Below are 13,608 nucleotides of genomic sequence, written 5' to 3' on the forward strand. Positions count from 1 at the left end.
TTTGAAAACGGTAGCCTGCTCGTCTACTAAATGAAGATTAAACATCTCTATATAAAAAAATTAAGTTGCTTGTTCTCGCAACCGTCTCGTGTTATTGACAGCAGTTGCATGTGTTTACTACCAACATTATTCTGGAACACACAGTCTCCGTATGCCATCGTGTCGTCGATGCTAAGAGCAAAGTACTCCAGCATCTTTATAAAATTGCGGGAAATAATTTCTTCGTCGGGACGACGATTTGCGGGCACGAACGAAACGTTGAATATGAGGAAGACATCGTCGCCGTGAACCGTACCTGTTGTCAAATGAACAAATTGCAAAGAGTTTTCAAAAAGTTGAAATCGAACGTACCAAAGTATACATCATTGCGCCCAGATAGAATCTGACCAACTCCAACTTCAGAAGGATTGTCGTACACAAAAGCATAGACTGGACTCTTTCCGTATTTTCGATGCAGATCCACAGAAACCGTCACGCTGTTTTTAAACAAGAGGTCTGTGAACATCCGTTGTACGTCCCAATAGCTTTCCACACTGAAGCGCCGATCTCCCAGATACTCCTGCCTCAGTTTACGAGAGTAATCGTCCATATCTTTGATGGTCGTCATGGAGTCCCGGTAGAACAACAAATACGGAGCCCAGTCAAACCACCGGTCATTGAGATCCACAATCAACTCCCGACCAGAAGACGCCTGTTTTTCCAGCAAAAGAGCGGCGTTGTAGCCACCATCCTCCGTGGTATACGTCACAGCCCAAGGGACTTGGGAAAACTTTCCGCTCTTAATAATATCGATAGGATGATGGGTAATAAAGGCTTCTGGTGCATCTGGCGATTCTATAGCTGGACCGAAAGGCGTAAACGGCACATATGAGAACACGAGGAAGCTCCGGACCGCCGAGACTATTTCAATCGCTGGCTTGGACTTCAAACATTTCTTGAGGGTCACGGAGTCGCTTGCCTGTCCACAGCCCACAATGCGGCCCAGCTCAAAGGCCCGTCCACGTAATCCTTGCTGGATCACCCAGGGGTCCAGAGAATTGCCACTAAATGAAATTGCTGCTTTAGCCACCTTGCTGAAGTCCTCACGTAGCATCTGCAGATGAACGGATGCCCCGCCCGCGGAGTGACCTACCACTAGAATGTTCTCTGGTTCCCCACCGAAGCTGGCAATGTTCTGCTTGATCCAGAGCAGAGCCAGGCGCTGATCCTTCAGTCCAAAGTTTCCGGACAAATCCGCGTCACCAGTGCTCACGAATCCCAACGGCCCAAGGCGGTATCCTATAGTTACGAGTATGACACTGCCTTCGCGCATAATGTTTTCGTGTCCGTATTGGCTGGGTCCGCCGAACATAAAGGCGCCGCCATGCAGATTTGCAACGACAGGAAAGTTATTCCGACTGCTATTTTTCGGCCTATACACGCTCACGGTCAGACAGTCTTCAACGCCAAGTAGCTTATTGGTTCCATTTATGAACTGATTCCACTGCATGCACAGCACTGGTGGTTGGGTGGCATCGAAAGTGTTCGTCCACTGCTGCTTGTAAGGTTTCGGAACTTCAAATCTAAGCTCTCCGGTCGGAGGCTCAGCATAGGGAATCGCCTCATAGCTGTAATAGTGGCCGTTGTCACGTCCGCGTAGTTTGCCGTTGGGGATCTCAATTAGCAAAGGATCTAGTAGGGTGACTGTTCCAGCCGCTCCTAATTGTATCCATAGCTGTATCAAGCAGATCAGCCATCGCACAAGGTGCATGTTGAATAATCCGAAATCAAACTGCGCCAAACCGCTGGGCATCACCTGTCTTTATAGTCGCATTGTGCCTGAACAAATCGCTTAATTACCAGACTCATTCCACCAGTCATTCAAATATTTCGGGTTTAATATGTATGCCTGTAAAGTAATCGGCATTTCGCGTATATTTGTACGCATATTTATAAATACATATAAGTTATGAAGGAAATCCATGAAAGGTAACACGCCGAGGTTCATATACCCTGCAGCGGGACATCCAGAAAATATTTTTTTCGAGTATCTGCTAAATGCAAAACCGGATTTATAATCTGTATTTGAACAGATGGCGTTGAAAACGAATGTTTAGTAGGCCCGAGCCCGAGGCTTAACATATGTATCTTATAGGAGAGCTATACTCGTATGATAAAGGGATACGGTTAACACATTTATTTGTAAATTATGAAGAAAATAATTGAATTCAATTAACAAAAGTGTAAACGAATACTTACAGCTGTGTTTATTGCACAATTAGTTGTCATCAAGTACCAAAAACAACATGAACAGCGGTTTCCCGCTCCATTTCCTTTCCCATGGTAAGATTTCCATCGGTAACCGATATATTTTGCTTGTTGATGCTGCCAGTAGTCCAGTCCGCTGACCAGTGGGATCATGTTTTTCCACAACCATTAGCAGTGCCAGCTGCTGTATCAATTCTACAGCTGATACAATATCAAGTCGATGTGCATTCAAGTGTAGTATCAGAATCGGCTTAAACAAAAACTAAATCAATATGGCGGAACAATTAATTCCATATGACTGAAGCGGCCGCTCTGTGACGTCTGCGGAACTGCAGACGCCTTTGGCTGTTCGATTCCCAACCCAAAGTAATCCACGAGTAAGTGTACCCGGTACTCATAGATCACAAGGGTATATTAAGTTCGTGAACGTGTAGTAACAGCTAAAAGGCACATATAGTTCCCACAGAGCTAGATATACAGCTATGCAGCTAGATTAGCAGGATTGTGTGGCGTCTCTGGTATTATCGCACTAAATAAGGATTGTTTCAAGCCTGTGCAGCAATAACTTTAAAGATTTGAGAAAATAGTAACTGCACAATTATAAAAAGTGATCTTATCTACCAGATTCTCGAATCTAGTGGCGATCAAATCATCATTTCAGCCAGAATGTCTATAAAAGTCAACCCATTCTTGGTTAACTCATCCGCATCGAACTCTTTCTGTCTCTCTCTATCTTTTGATCTCACTCCCTCTGTCTCTCTCTTTTTCATATTCTTTCATGCGTTCATGTTCCTCATGTACATTAAAAGAGCGGGTCACCTCTCTTCTTCCCACCTACTGATAATCGTATTTTGACTTTGTTCATAGAAAAGCTGATTACCGGGTATCAGTGTTCAAGGGACGGTTTGCAGTTTAAACGAGAGTCGTCCAAAATGTATTTCAAAATAAATATGTACAATTTTTAAAATTTTATTACGGAAAGCTCTCAAGTTCCAGGTTCTCGCATCCGTTTCGGGTTATGGAAAGCAGTTGGAGTTTGCTGCTGCCTACATTATCCTGGAAAACGCAAGCTCCAAATGCAAGAGTACCATTTTCGCTCAGTACAAAGTCATTCAGCATCTTCAGGAAATTTCGTGAAATTGTTTCCTCATCTGATCGCAATTGAGGCTCTCGAACGATATTTTCGAATATCAAGAAATAGTCATCACCATGCACCGTTCCTGTAAAAGAATCCGTGTTTAAAAATGCTCTCTTCTCTCCCCACAAAGGTCCTACCAAAATTAATGTCAGTGCGCTGTGCCAACCCTTGGCCGATTCCTGTGTTGGCGGGATTGTCGTAGACAAATGCGTAAACCGGACTCTTTCCGTGTTTGCGATGGAGATCCAAAGAAATCTCCGTGCTGTTTTTAAACAGAACGTCCGTAAAAAGGCGCTGCAGGTCCCAATAGCTTTCCACACTGAAGCGCCGATCTCCCAGATACTCCTGCCTCAGTTTACGGGAGTAATCGTCCATATCTTTGATGGTCGTCATGGAGTCCCGGTAGAACAACAAATACGGAGCCCAGTCAAACCACCGGTCATTGAGATCCACAATCCACTCCCGACCAGAAGACGCCTGTTCTTCCAACAAAAGAGCGGCGTTGTACCCACCATCCTCCGTGGTATACGTCACAGCCCAAGGGACTTGGGCAAACTTTCCGCTCTTAATAATATCGATTGGATGCTGGCTAATGAAGGCTTCTGGTGCATCTGGCGATTCTACAACAGGACCGAAAGGCGTAAACGGCACATATGCGAACACGAGGAAGCTCCGGACCGCCGAGACTATTTCACTCGCCGGCTTGGACTTCAAACATTTCTTGAGGGTCACGGAGTCGGTTGCCTGTCCACAGCCCACAATGCGGCCCAGCTCAAAGGCCCGTCCACGTCCTCCTTGCTGCACCACCCAGGGGTCCAAAGCATTGCCACTGAATGAGATTGCTGCTTTTGCCACCTTGCTGAAGTCCTCACGTAGCACCTGCAGATGAACGGATCCACCGCCCGCTGAGTGACCTATAACTAGAATGTTCTCTGGTTCCCCACCGAAGTTGGCAATGTTCTGCTTGATCCAGAGCAGAGCCAGGCGCTGATCCTTCAGTCCAAAGTTTCCGGACAAATCCGCGTCACCAGTGCTCACGAATCCCAACGGACCAAGGCGGTAGCTTATCTTCACGAGAATAAGGTTTCCCTCGCGCATAAAGTTCTCATGGCCGTTTTGACTGGCTCCGCCGAACATGAAGGCACCTCCATGTATTTGGGCCACAACGGGAAAGCTGTTGCGACTGCTATTCTTCGGCCTATATACGCTGACCGTCAGGCAGTCCTCATTTCCAGCGAGCTTATCGTCTCCCTGGATGAACTGGTCCCACTGCATGCACAGAACTGGTGGTTGGGTGGCATCGAAAGTGTCCGTCCACTGCTGCTTGTACGGTTGCGGGGCTTCAAATCTTAGATCTCCGACTGGGGGCTCAGCGTAGGGAAGCGATTCGTAGCTATAATAGTTGCCGTTATCGCGTCCGCGTAGCTTGCCATTGGGGAGATCCACTAGCAGCGGATCAGCTGGATCAGACGCGGACGAACTAATCCAAAAACAACCCAATAGGAGGATCAATTTCGCACAGTACATGTTGCTCACTGTGTCGTGATCTGAAAGAAACTATTTTCAGCTGTGGAAACTGTGTCGACTTATATTGCTTGTCGAGCAATCGGCTTATCGGCGCCTCGCCACCTGCCCAACCAGTCTCAGGGGGATAGCTCTCGAGCGATCGATCACTGCACGCTATGTGAGATTAGGAGATTTCGCATGCTCGGCTTAGACTTTGACAAGACTCATGGGGAGCATTGAATACCCACATTTGTATATGCATATGTACATATATATGTGGATAAAGAATTAATTGCCTATCAAAATTTGCAGCAGTCAATCAGATCGATGTAAACATTCCAAACTATTTTCTACACGATTGCATAGGGTATTATGAGCTTATACAAATATTTGTAACGAAAAGAATCACACTTAGCGATCATATGTATCTTGACAGAGAGGGCCCCATCCTTCTCTCTCCCCCGCTAGCACATAAATGGAAATGTAGAAGCTTATTGGAGTACAGGGTATTCCATTGTCGAGGCTCATTAGCGTATCGTTATCTCTTGTTTTATTTTCTTGTTACGGCACCCACTCTCGCAATCGAACAGCTGAACTAATGTTTTTGAGCGTGTTATTAAATCATCTTCCGAAAGCTAGCCTTTCTTCTTTTGTTCCTCAAATTATACCACAAGTATAATCCGGGGTATCTCTCATAGAGAGAGGCTCGACTTATCGGTCTAACTGGTTTCGTTTTGAAAATATAATATTTTTTTTCGATCATTACCCAACGGGTGCGCTACACCCTATTAGGCATGTTTTATTTGTATTAATTGCACCAATTATAATTAAGGAAAGCTCTCCAGTTGCAGGTTCTCGCAGCCATTTTTCGTTATGGAAAGCAGTTGAAATTTATTGCTGCCGACATTATCCTGAAGAACGCAGTTTCCAAATGTCATAGTTCCATTACCGCTAACAACAAAGTCGTTAATCATATTCAGGAAATTTCGTGAAATTATTTCCTCGTCTGAACGCATCTCAGGACCTCTTGCGAGGTTTTCGAATATCAGGAAATACTCATCCCCATGGACTGTTCCTGTAAAATATTCGCTTTAGAACGTATTATGAAGAAATGAATTGTTGAGAATAGCCCTACCAAAATGAACATCAGTGCGCTTGGAAAAAAACTGGCCAATTCCCGTGTTGGCAGGATTGTCGTAGACAAATGCGTAAACAGGACTCTTTCCGTGTTTTCGATAAAGATCCAATGCCAGCTCTGTGGCATTTTTATACAGAATATCTGTAAAAAGCCGCTGCAGGTCCCAATAGCTTTCCACACTGAATCGCCGATCTCCCAGGTACTCCTGCCTCAGTTTACGGGAGTAATCGTCCATATCTTTGATGGTCGTCATGGAGTCCCGGTAGAACAACAAATACGGAGCCCAGTCAAACCAGTGATCGTTAAGGTCAAAAATCAGCTCCCGACCAGATGAAGCCTGTTTTTCCAGCAGCACAGCTGCGTTGTAGCCACCATCCTCGGTGTTGTATGTCACAGCCCAAGGGACTTGTGCAAACTTCCCGCTCTTAATAATATCCACAGGATGTTGGCTAATGAAGGCTTCTGGTGCATCTGGCGATTCTACAACAGGACCGAAAGGCGCAAACGGAACGTACGCAAAAACTAGGAAGCTATGCACAGCCGAGACGATTTCACCCGCGGGCTTCGATTTTAAGCAGTTCTTCAGTTCCGTTGAGTCGCTTGCCTGTCCACAGCCCACAATGCGGCCCAGCTCAAAGGTTCGGCCTCGTGCACTTTGATGGATGACCCATGGATCCATTGCATTTCCTCCGAAGGAAATTCCTGCCTTGGCCACCTGTGCAAAGTCCTCACGTAGCATCTGCAGATGAACGGATGCCCCGCCCGCGGAGTGACCTACCACTATAATGTTCTCTGGTTCCCCACCGAAGCTGGCAATGTTCTGCTTGATCCAGAGCAGAGCCAGGCGCTGATCCTTCAGGCCAAAGTTTCCGGACAAACCGGCGTCACCAGTGCTGGCAAATCCCAGTGGGCCAAGGCGGTAGCTTATCTTTACGAGAATAAGTTTTCCCTCGCGCATCATATTCTCGTGTCCATTTTGCCTGGCCTCGCCGAACATGAATGCGCCCCCGTGCATGTGGGCCACAACGGGAAAGCTGCTCTGACTGGTATTCTTCGGCTTATAAATGCTAACAGTCAGACAGTCCTCAACGCCTGCTAGCTTGTTGTCCCCGAAGATGAACTGATTCCACTGCATGCACGTCACTGGTGGTTGGGTGGCATCGAAAGTGTCCGTCCACTGCTGCTTGTACGGTTGGGGAGCTTCAAATCTTAGTTCTCCGACCGGGGGCTCAGCGTAGGGAAGGGACTCGTAGCTGTAATAGAAACCGTTATCGCGTCCGCGTATCTTGCCATGTGGGAGATCCACGAATAACGGATCGGCGGGATCAATAGCGGATGTGCTAAGCCAATAAAAACTCAGCAGGATAATCAGTCTGGCAGCCAACATGGTGCTCTTTCCGATTTCACAGAAACTGATTTGAGAATTCGAAGTTGTGTCGGCTTTTATTGCTCGACGGCGCCTCGCCACCTGGCCAACCAATCTCGGGGGGGCCATCCCACAATCGGCCACTGCACGCAATGGGATTAGGAAATTTCGCGTGTTTGGCCTAGGTGGGTGGATATTGTCCATAGAATACCCGTATTATGCTTTTGATTTGCCTTTAAAATGCACTGCAGCTTATAGCGCTTGATTTGAACCTATAAATCTGTATTTTCATACCCTTTCGGAGGGTATTATAATAACAGGTCAAACACGCAATCTATAACTATGTGTATTCAAAAAATATAAACAAATCTCTGATCTACAATTTTTGTAATTGGGTGCAATGATTGATGATTCCCATCTTCTTCTATTAATATATATATATATATCTTTTGTATGTATCTTTCCATGTATATAATATCAAGAAAGAGTATCCTGTGGAAGAGTATAAAAAGCAAGGGAACGGGAGACAATGAGAGCAGCTGGAAAATTATAGATTTAGATTTGGCTTTGCTTAAGTGCTTTCATCACTATTATTATTAAATCACATATAAACAATGCGTGCTTTATGAGTCTTTTGCATCTACCATTTTTCTATTGAGCGTTTCTCGTATTGGAAAATTGCAGGTTTCTACCTAAACAGTTGTATTTATTTGAGTACTTATTGACTTTACGGCCTTATTTATTTAGTAGGTACTATTTAATCTACACATCGAGATACTGAATGAAGTACCTTCCCATAGTTACGAGTTTTCCTGCTGCATACTTCAAACTTTTCATTTGAACTCAGTTTCGAGTACACTTTGTTCTTTCTTTTTCTTTGCAGAGTATATTCGTCTCATCGATAAATTTGTAAATACCTCTGGTATATCCTGACGAAGGATAGACAGACTTACCATATTTTGTAAATCACTGAACGATTAGAAAGGAGAATATCTTTGCTTTGGTTTTATTATTTTTATTATTATTTATTTATAACCTAATAAGAACGCCGCCCTTTATGGGATTTGGGTATTTATTGTCATATGTATGTAAGTACTTTTGATATTCAGTTAGGGATACTCGTACTTATGAAAACGGATATGAGTATGAGTATATACTCACAGTAGCTATTTAAATTTCTTTAGGTATTAATATGATTACATTACTTATGGTACTTTTAGAACTCCAAGACTCCTGGCAGATATTTGTCGATCAGAGTCTGGTAATAAGGCCATAGAGCCTCGATGTCTGGCACTACCTCGCTTTTGGTGTACAGATCATAGCGACTGCAAAGGTGAATTTTGGATTACGATTGAAGTCAAGAGTTAAACGGAAAGAGCAGAGCTACTCACTTGAAAATCAGCACCCATTTCTTGGTCTCCTCATCCTTGGGGGCCTCCAGGTGCTTGTAGTCACCACCATTGTGCCACGGATAGAACGAATGGAAGCGAATTATGTTGCAGGCCACGTCGGGAAGCTTGGTTCTGTTGTGCTTGAGCACACTGTACATGTACTCGTCGTGGCCCCAGGACATGAGCAAGTTGTCCACGCCACAGTTGGGCTTGTAGATGCCATACTTGGTATTGTAGGCGGGATTGGCACCGTCCGGATTTCCGACAAAGCTCTCGTCCCGATAGACGATGCTGTCGCCCCAGCGGCAGCCCACAGCGAACGTGTCACCGACAACAGCCCACTGTGGCTCTCCGTAGAAGGCCATGATCTTGCCCAGATCGTGAATGAGTGCCGTCAAGTGCAGCCAGTCGTGTTGCGGAAACTCGGCGCGTGCCCGCTCGGCCGCCTGGAAGGCATGTATGATGTTTGGAAGGTCCAGGTCGGGATCGGATTCATCCACCAGATCGTTCAGTTTCTCCAGAGCTTCGCGCACCGTCATTTGAATCGTATTGAATTTCAGCCAGTGATTCCGGCGACCTGTCGAGAGGCAGGAAGCGATTATACATACTATAGATTCGGCTGAAACACACACTGATCCGACTTACCCTTGACGAAGTCCACCGTCTGATTCAGATGCATCTGACGATAGGTTTGACGCACGCGCTCCTTCAACGGATCTGTTTCGTCCACACTGTAGTCCCGGAACTTGGAGGGATTCTTGTCGGAGAACGTGGGCTCTGGCCGCATCAGCTCCGAAGGATCCAGCAAGTGGATCTGATTCTGTGAATGACATACAACTTCGTATAAGATATGGAACACGGTTTCCCTCGAACAGAAAAGGTTTTACCTCCGCCAGGATTCTCATATTGAAGAAATTCGAACGTTAGAGTATTAGACCAGAAGTTAAACAGTTCCGAGCAATTGAACCGCCGAAACGCTTTTGAGTCGGTGGCCGGACAGGCCGTCCATTTTTATAGGCTGCCGTCCACTAGCAATTAAACAGAATTCACAATCAAAACGCTTCTATATAGTACTCGCTCCTCTCTTCTACTATATTCGAAAATGATTTATAGTACTTTTGTTATTTTCAAATCACGAGAACCGTCTGCTCCCCGTCCCGTTGCCAACAGTTCAGTTCCGTTCTCCTCTCCCATTCGGCTATCAACACTCGTACCTCCGACTGATGCTGCGCTCTCTCTTTCCTCTGCGGGGGGGATGCAGGGCTCTGCAATGATAAGCCACGAGCCTTCCTCATATTTCAGTTGGTTTCAATAATTTTTATCAGACTTCTGAGCCGCCTACGCGCCCACGCCGCTTATCTGGCGCCCCACTGTGTGGGGCATGTGGATGCATTTGTTGCATGTGGATGCATAAACTGCGTGCTGCACTTGACTGATTACGTCGCGACATGCCGGATACACAAGGACGGCTCGAACTCCCAGATATCTGGAGCAAGTGCATGGCCACTGCATTGAATAACGTGATTAAGCGATTGTTAAGGTCGGTGCGCAAGAGATCATTCCTCGTGTAGGAATGTTTTATATGAGCAGTGTACAATCGGTTGTTATTCTTTTTTATAAAAGATTTAGTAGTGGGAGTAGTGGAAACCTTTTTTCACTTGGACTTACTGGGATTCGATGATCTTAATATTTAGTTGACTTCCGTTTGAAACTTGGTGAAAAAGAATGCTTTCTTTTATGCATTTGACAGGCCTGCTAAACACGATCCCAGTCCATGTCTACCACTGAGAAACGTAGGTCAAATGTCACGCCTGAAGCCCCAAAGCAAGCTCCGATAGCTCTCGTTGCGACCTTGAGCAATCGCCAGGAAAGCGGCATAAGCATTGGCAAAAGCCAACGTCCCAGATCCAGCGTCCATGCGGACGTCTAAAAGTAGCAACAACGCCAAGCAATCTGGGTACACAGTCATCAAGCGCAGAAATAATGTGCCATCAAGGGGGGGATTGCCTGAGAAAAGTTATCAGTCGTCTATAAACATGACGTCGATCCCATCCGATCCCATCCGATCCGATCCGATCCCCGGGCTCACACACGCCACAAGTGCGAACTAAAACTTGAGATTTCACACTGCCCACGAATGGGCGGACTGATCGTAGCCACTTTGGTTGTCTCGGACTGTGCTGGATTTGGATGTGGGTCTCGGCTGGACCTGGGCCCGAGCTTGAGGGGCTTGTTCATGTTCCAACGAGGCGTAGTATCACAGTTCGTCACCATCGCCGAAGCGTCAGGGGTCAGAATGTAACGATCGAGAGTGGTTGGTTGTCAATAAAGCTTATCAACTAATATTGGAGGTACCCACATATAGTATAGAGTGCTGGGGGAAGCTAGAAGGCAGTGGAAAAGTTTCATAATAATTGTGTTTGACGCCGACCGTGATGCTGATGCAGTCATCAATTAGGTCCGGACGTGCGAGATCTTCGAATGCAATCACGGAATGCTCGGAATGCACGGAATGCACGGAAGGCAAGGAAAAACTAAACGGAAACTGTTCACGCTGGAAAATTGCGTTATTTATACTCGGAGCAGTGCCAACGGTTGCCAATTGTGTCAATTGCATCTAGATATGCCTTACTTCGTTGAAGGCCATCCGTCCAAGTTCTAGGCTAATAAAGTCCAATTTCTCTTTCCCTATCAGTCCATTAATAATTAATAATGAATAATGACATTATAATTTCAAAAATCGTCCAAATATAGCCCGGGGATCATACGTAAAGTTCGAGGGGCACAAGGAAAAAGCCGCCAGACGCTAAATAGAGCCTAATGACAAACAACGATGATCAATCCGTTTTCCAAGTACAGTAAGCACCGCCTACAGATGGCAGGGCTGGTGCCCAAGTCCCCTGTGGATCACTCCAGTGCAACATTGCGATGCCCCACCGTCCCTACTACGGGCCACGAGACATTTTCATAAATCACTTTCGTGAGCTCGACTTTCGCCGGACAAACTCTTCGAATTTTATTCAAAAGTAATATTTTGCTGATAGATTTGTGCACATGTTTGCCATAATTCATTAGATTCCAGTGACAGCTGGGGTCACCGAGCCAAGCAATAATACCCTCGTCCTCCTCCTCCTCCTCCTCCTCGTGATACTGCTGATACGGGCAGTCGAATGCGTCAAATAAGTATGTATTTATGGACATACATTGGCTTCCAGGCGAATGGAACTGGACTGACTCGAACCGCAGGGCCAGGACCGAAACATTTGCAGGTTGTACTCATTCTTTGATATAACATTTTTAAATTTTTCACTCACGATTGGATAGTATCAGTTTATTAGATTTAAAGAAGGGTAACAGATGGAAAAACAGTCCTGCGGAAGGTCGTTTCGCCTTAGACTCCTCCTTCTATGAGCTGGTGAAGAGTAAGATTCAGCTCCTTAAGATCTGATGAAAACTTTCATTTGTCGTAAGAAAGTGCATTCGGTGGTACAGAGCACTAAAAAGTAACTTCAAATGACGCTGCAAAATGCAAACCCAAGTCTTTAACAGCATTTCCGATCTAAACCGCTTCGGTTTTGGCCAATTTGTTCAGTATGCAAATGTTTTATTTTACAGCTAAAAAGTGTGCAGCACTTTTGAGCTCTGGCAGTGTAAAAAATGCATGTAAAAACTGTGTAAAATTGTTATAGCCTCAGCCCCAGCATAGCCTCCGATTACTTATAGATTCCATTGTTCTTTTTGCCCCAATATTCCTGTTCGATATCAGCTCTGTTGTTCAATCCGAATCCATTAAAAGCCGTTCCCGTTCCCGTTTGGACTCAGCGTCGATTGCCAGACACCAGTCAACAGTTTAATATATTTAAAAGTAGTATACGAGGGATGCTATTTAGTTTTCGGGAATAGCAAATAACAACCATAACTTTTAAATGAAAACGGCTTTATTCCCCCTGATGATCAACACACTTTTGCATTCGTTCGCACCATTGTTCGTAGAAATTTTTCCATTCCTCTTGAGACACCTCCAAAGCATGGGTTTTGAGCTCTTCAACGGCTTCTTCGGCGCTCGTAAGTCGTTAACCTCGCAGTTTTTTTTTTTGATGTAAGGGGAATAAAAAGAAGTCATCGAGTGCCAAGTCATGACTGTAGGGCGGATGAGTCATTAATTCGATGTTTCGACTGCTTAAAAATTCACCTGATTGTCAAGATGTGTGAGAGCTCGCATTGTCATGATGGGGAATGATTCGTGTCTTGGAACATCCCCGCGGTCCATTGCTGTTAAGTTTCCGGCTCATACGCATATATCCATGATTCATCACCTATCACTTCTTTGTAGTACCACCCGTCGAACTTTTTAAGCATTTCCTAACTCCAATCGACTCGAGCCTTTTTTTGAGAGATTGATAAGTTATGGAGTATCCAACGAGAACAAACCTTTATTACAACTAAGTGTTGAGGCAAAATGGAATGTATTGAAATGGAACTAGTGTGCAAGGATGCCTCCATCTCACGATATTACGCATTGACATTAGTATAGCCAATTCCCGAAAGCAGCCCTCGTATGCTAACTCTAATTTAGCTCTATTTAAAGAGAAATTCGCATTAAGAAAACAATACCCTTTGAGTATGAATTTCCCATAATATGATTTAAAAGCGATATTGCAGCTTAGTTTACTCGGCCGAAAGTCGGTAATAAATATCATATTGTGTATGCATTAAAAACTTGTACTTGCATTGATTTTTGTAAGCTTTTTGTAATACACTCATTCTGTTTTAATTCAGTTAATGGACAAATTAAAGAGAACAATAGTATATATGTTGAGTA

The 13,608-nt window shown here is 45.0% G+C and overlaps 4 protein-coding genes across 4 annotated transcripts; all 4 read right to left on the reverse strand.

Annotated features, from left to right (window-relative positions):
* LOC6596070 (esterase-5A) lies at positions 1 to 1,783 on the reverse strand. The gene is made up of 2 exons (XM_002021065.2): positions 352 to 1,783; positions 1 to 295 (listed from the first exon to the last, which is right to left on the reverse strand). Exons 1-2 carry the CDS (start codon positions 1,748 to 1,750, stop codon positions 48 to 50), a joined length of 1,647 nt encoding a protein of 548 aa, XP_002021101.1. The 5' UTR covers positions 1,751 to 1,783; the 3' UTR covers positions 1 to 47.
* Positions 1,784 to 3,151: 1,368 nt separating this feature from the next.
* Positions 3,152 to 4,927, reverse strand: LOC6596069 (esterase-5B). Its single transcript, XM_002021064.2, has 2 exons — positions 3,523 to 4,927; positions 3,152 to 3,467 (listed from the first exon to the last, which is right to left on the reverse strand). Exons 1-2 carry the CDS (start codon positions 4,910 to 4,912, stop codon positions 3,220 to 3,222), a joined length of 1,638 nt encoding a protein of 545 aa, XP_002021100.1. The 5' UTR covers positions 4,913 to 4,927; the 3' UTR covers positions 3,152 to 3,219.
* A 717-nt stretch (positions 4,928 to 5,644) lies between these two features.
* LOC6596135 (esterase-5C) lies at positions 5,645 to 7,417 on the reverse strand. Its single transcript, XM_026989594.1, has 2 exons — positions 6,027 to 7,417; positions 5,645 to 5,966 (listed from the first exon to the last, which is right to left on the reverse strand). The coding sequence occupies exons 1-2, from the start codon at positions 7,414 to 7,416 to the stop codon at positions 5,719 to 5,721; spliced, it is 1,638 nt and encodes a 545-aa protein (XP_026845395.1). The 5' UTR covers position 7,417; the 3' UTR covers positions 5,645 to 5,718.
* Positions 7,418 to 8,449: 1,032 nt separating this feature from the next.
* On the reverse strand, positions 8,450 to 9,758 carry LOC6596134 (inositol oxygenase). Its single transcript, XM_002021062.2, has 4 exons — positions 9,674 to 9,758; positions 9,432 to 9,606; positions 8,787 to 9,363; positions 8,450 to 8,720 (listed from the first exon to the last, which is right to left on the reverse strand). The coding sequence occupies exons 1-4, from the start codon at positions 9,689 to 9,691 to the stop codon at positions 8,612 to 8,614; spliced, it is 879 nt and encodes a 292-aa protein (XP_002021098.1). The 5' UTR covers positions 9,692 to 9,758; the 3' UTR covers positions 8,450 to 8,611.
* Between the last annotated feature and the right edge of the window lie 3,850 nt (positions 9,759 to 13,608).

The sequence above is a fragment of the Drosophila persimilis genome, unplaced genomic scaffold (assembly GCF_003286085.1).
Source record: "Drosophila persimilis strain 14011-0111.01,24,50 unplaced genomic scaffold, DperRS2 tig00000431-arrow-pilon, whole genome shotgun sequence".
Taxonomy (NCBI): Eukaryota; Metazoa; Arthropoda; class Insecta; order Diptera; family Drosophilidae; genus Drosophila; species Drosophila persimilis.

What these genes read in the sequence shown, in the direction of transcription:
- LOC6596134 (XM_002021062.2), bottom strand. An exon ending in GACGGTGGACTTCGTCAAGG is followed by an intron (nt 9,364 to 9,431) that starts GTAAGTCGGATC and finishes GCCTCTCGACAG; the next exon opens with GTCGCCGGAATCACTGGCTG. An exon ending in AAATGGGTGCTGATTTTCAA is followed by an intron (nt 8,721 to 8,786) that starts GTGAGTAGCTCT and finishes TCACCTTTGCAG; the next exon opens with TCGCTATGATCTGTACACCA.
- LOC6596070 (XM_002021065.2), bottom strand. Translation starts at nt 1,750, where the DNA reads ATGCACCTTGTGCGATGGCTGATCTGCTTGATACAGCTATGGATACAA. An exon ending in GCGCAATGATGTATACTTTG is followed by an intron (nt 296 to 351) that starts GTACGTTCGATT and finishes ATTTGACAACAG; the next exon opens with GTACGGTTCACGGCGACGAT.
- LOC6596135 (XM_026989594.1), bottom strand. Translation starts at nt 7,416, where the DNA reads ATGTTGGCTGCCAGACTGATTATCCTGCTGAGTTTTTATTGGCTTAGC. An exon ending in GCGCACTGATGTTCATTTTG is followed by an intron (nt 5,967 to 6,026) that starts GTAGGGCTATTC and finishes AATATTTTACAG; the next exon opens with GAACAGTCCATGGGGATGAG.
- LOC6596069 (XM_002021064.2), bottom strand. Translation starts at nt 4,912, where the DNA reads ATGTACTGTGCGAAATTGATCCTCCTATTGGGTTGTTTTTGGATTAGT. An exon ending in GCGCACTGACATTAATTTTG is followed by an intron (nt 3,468 to 3,522) that starts GTAGGACCTTTG and finishes ATTCTTTTACAG; the next exon opens with GAACGGTGCATGGTGATGAC.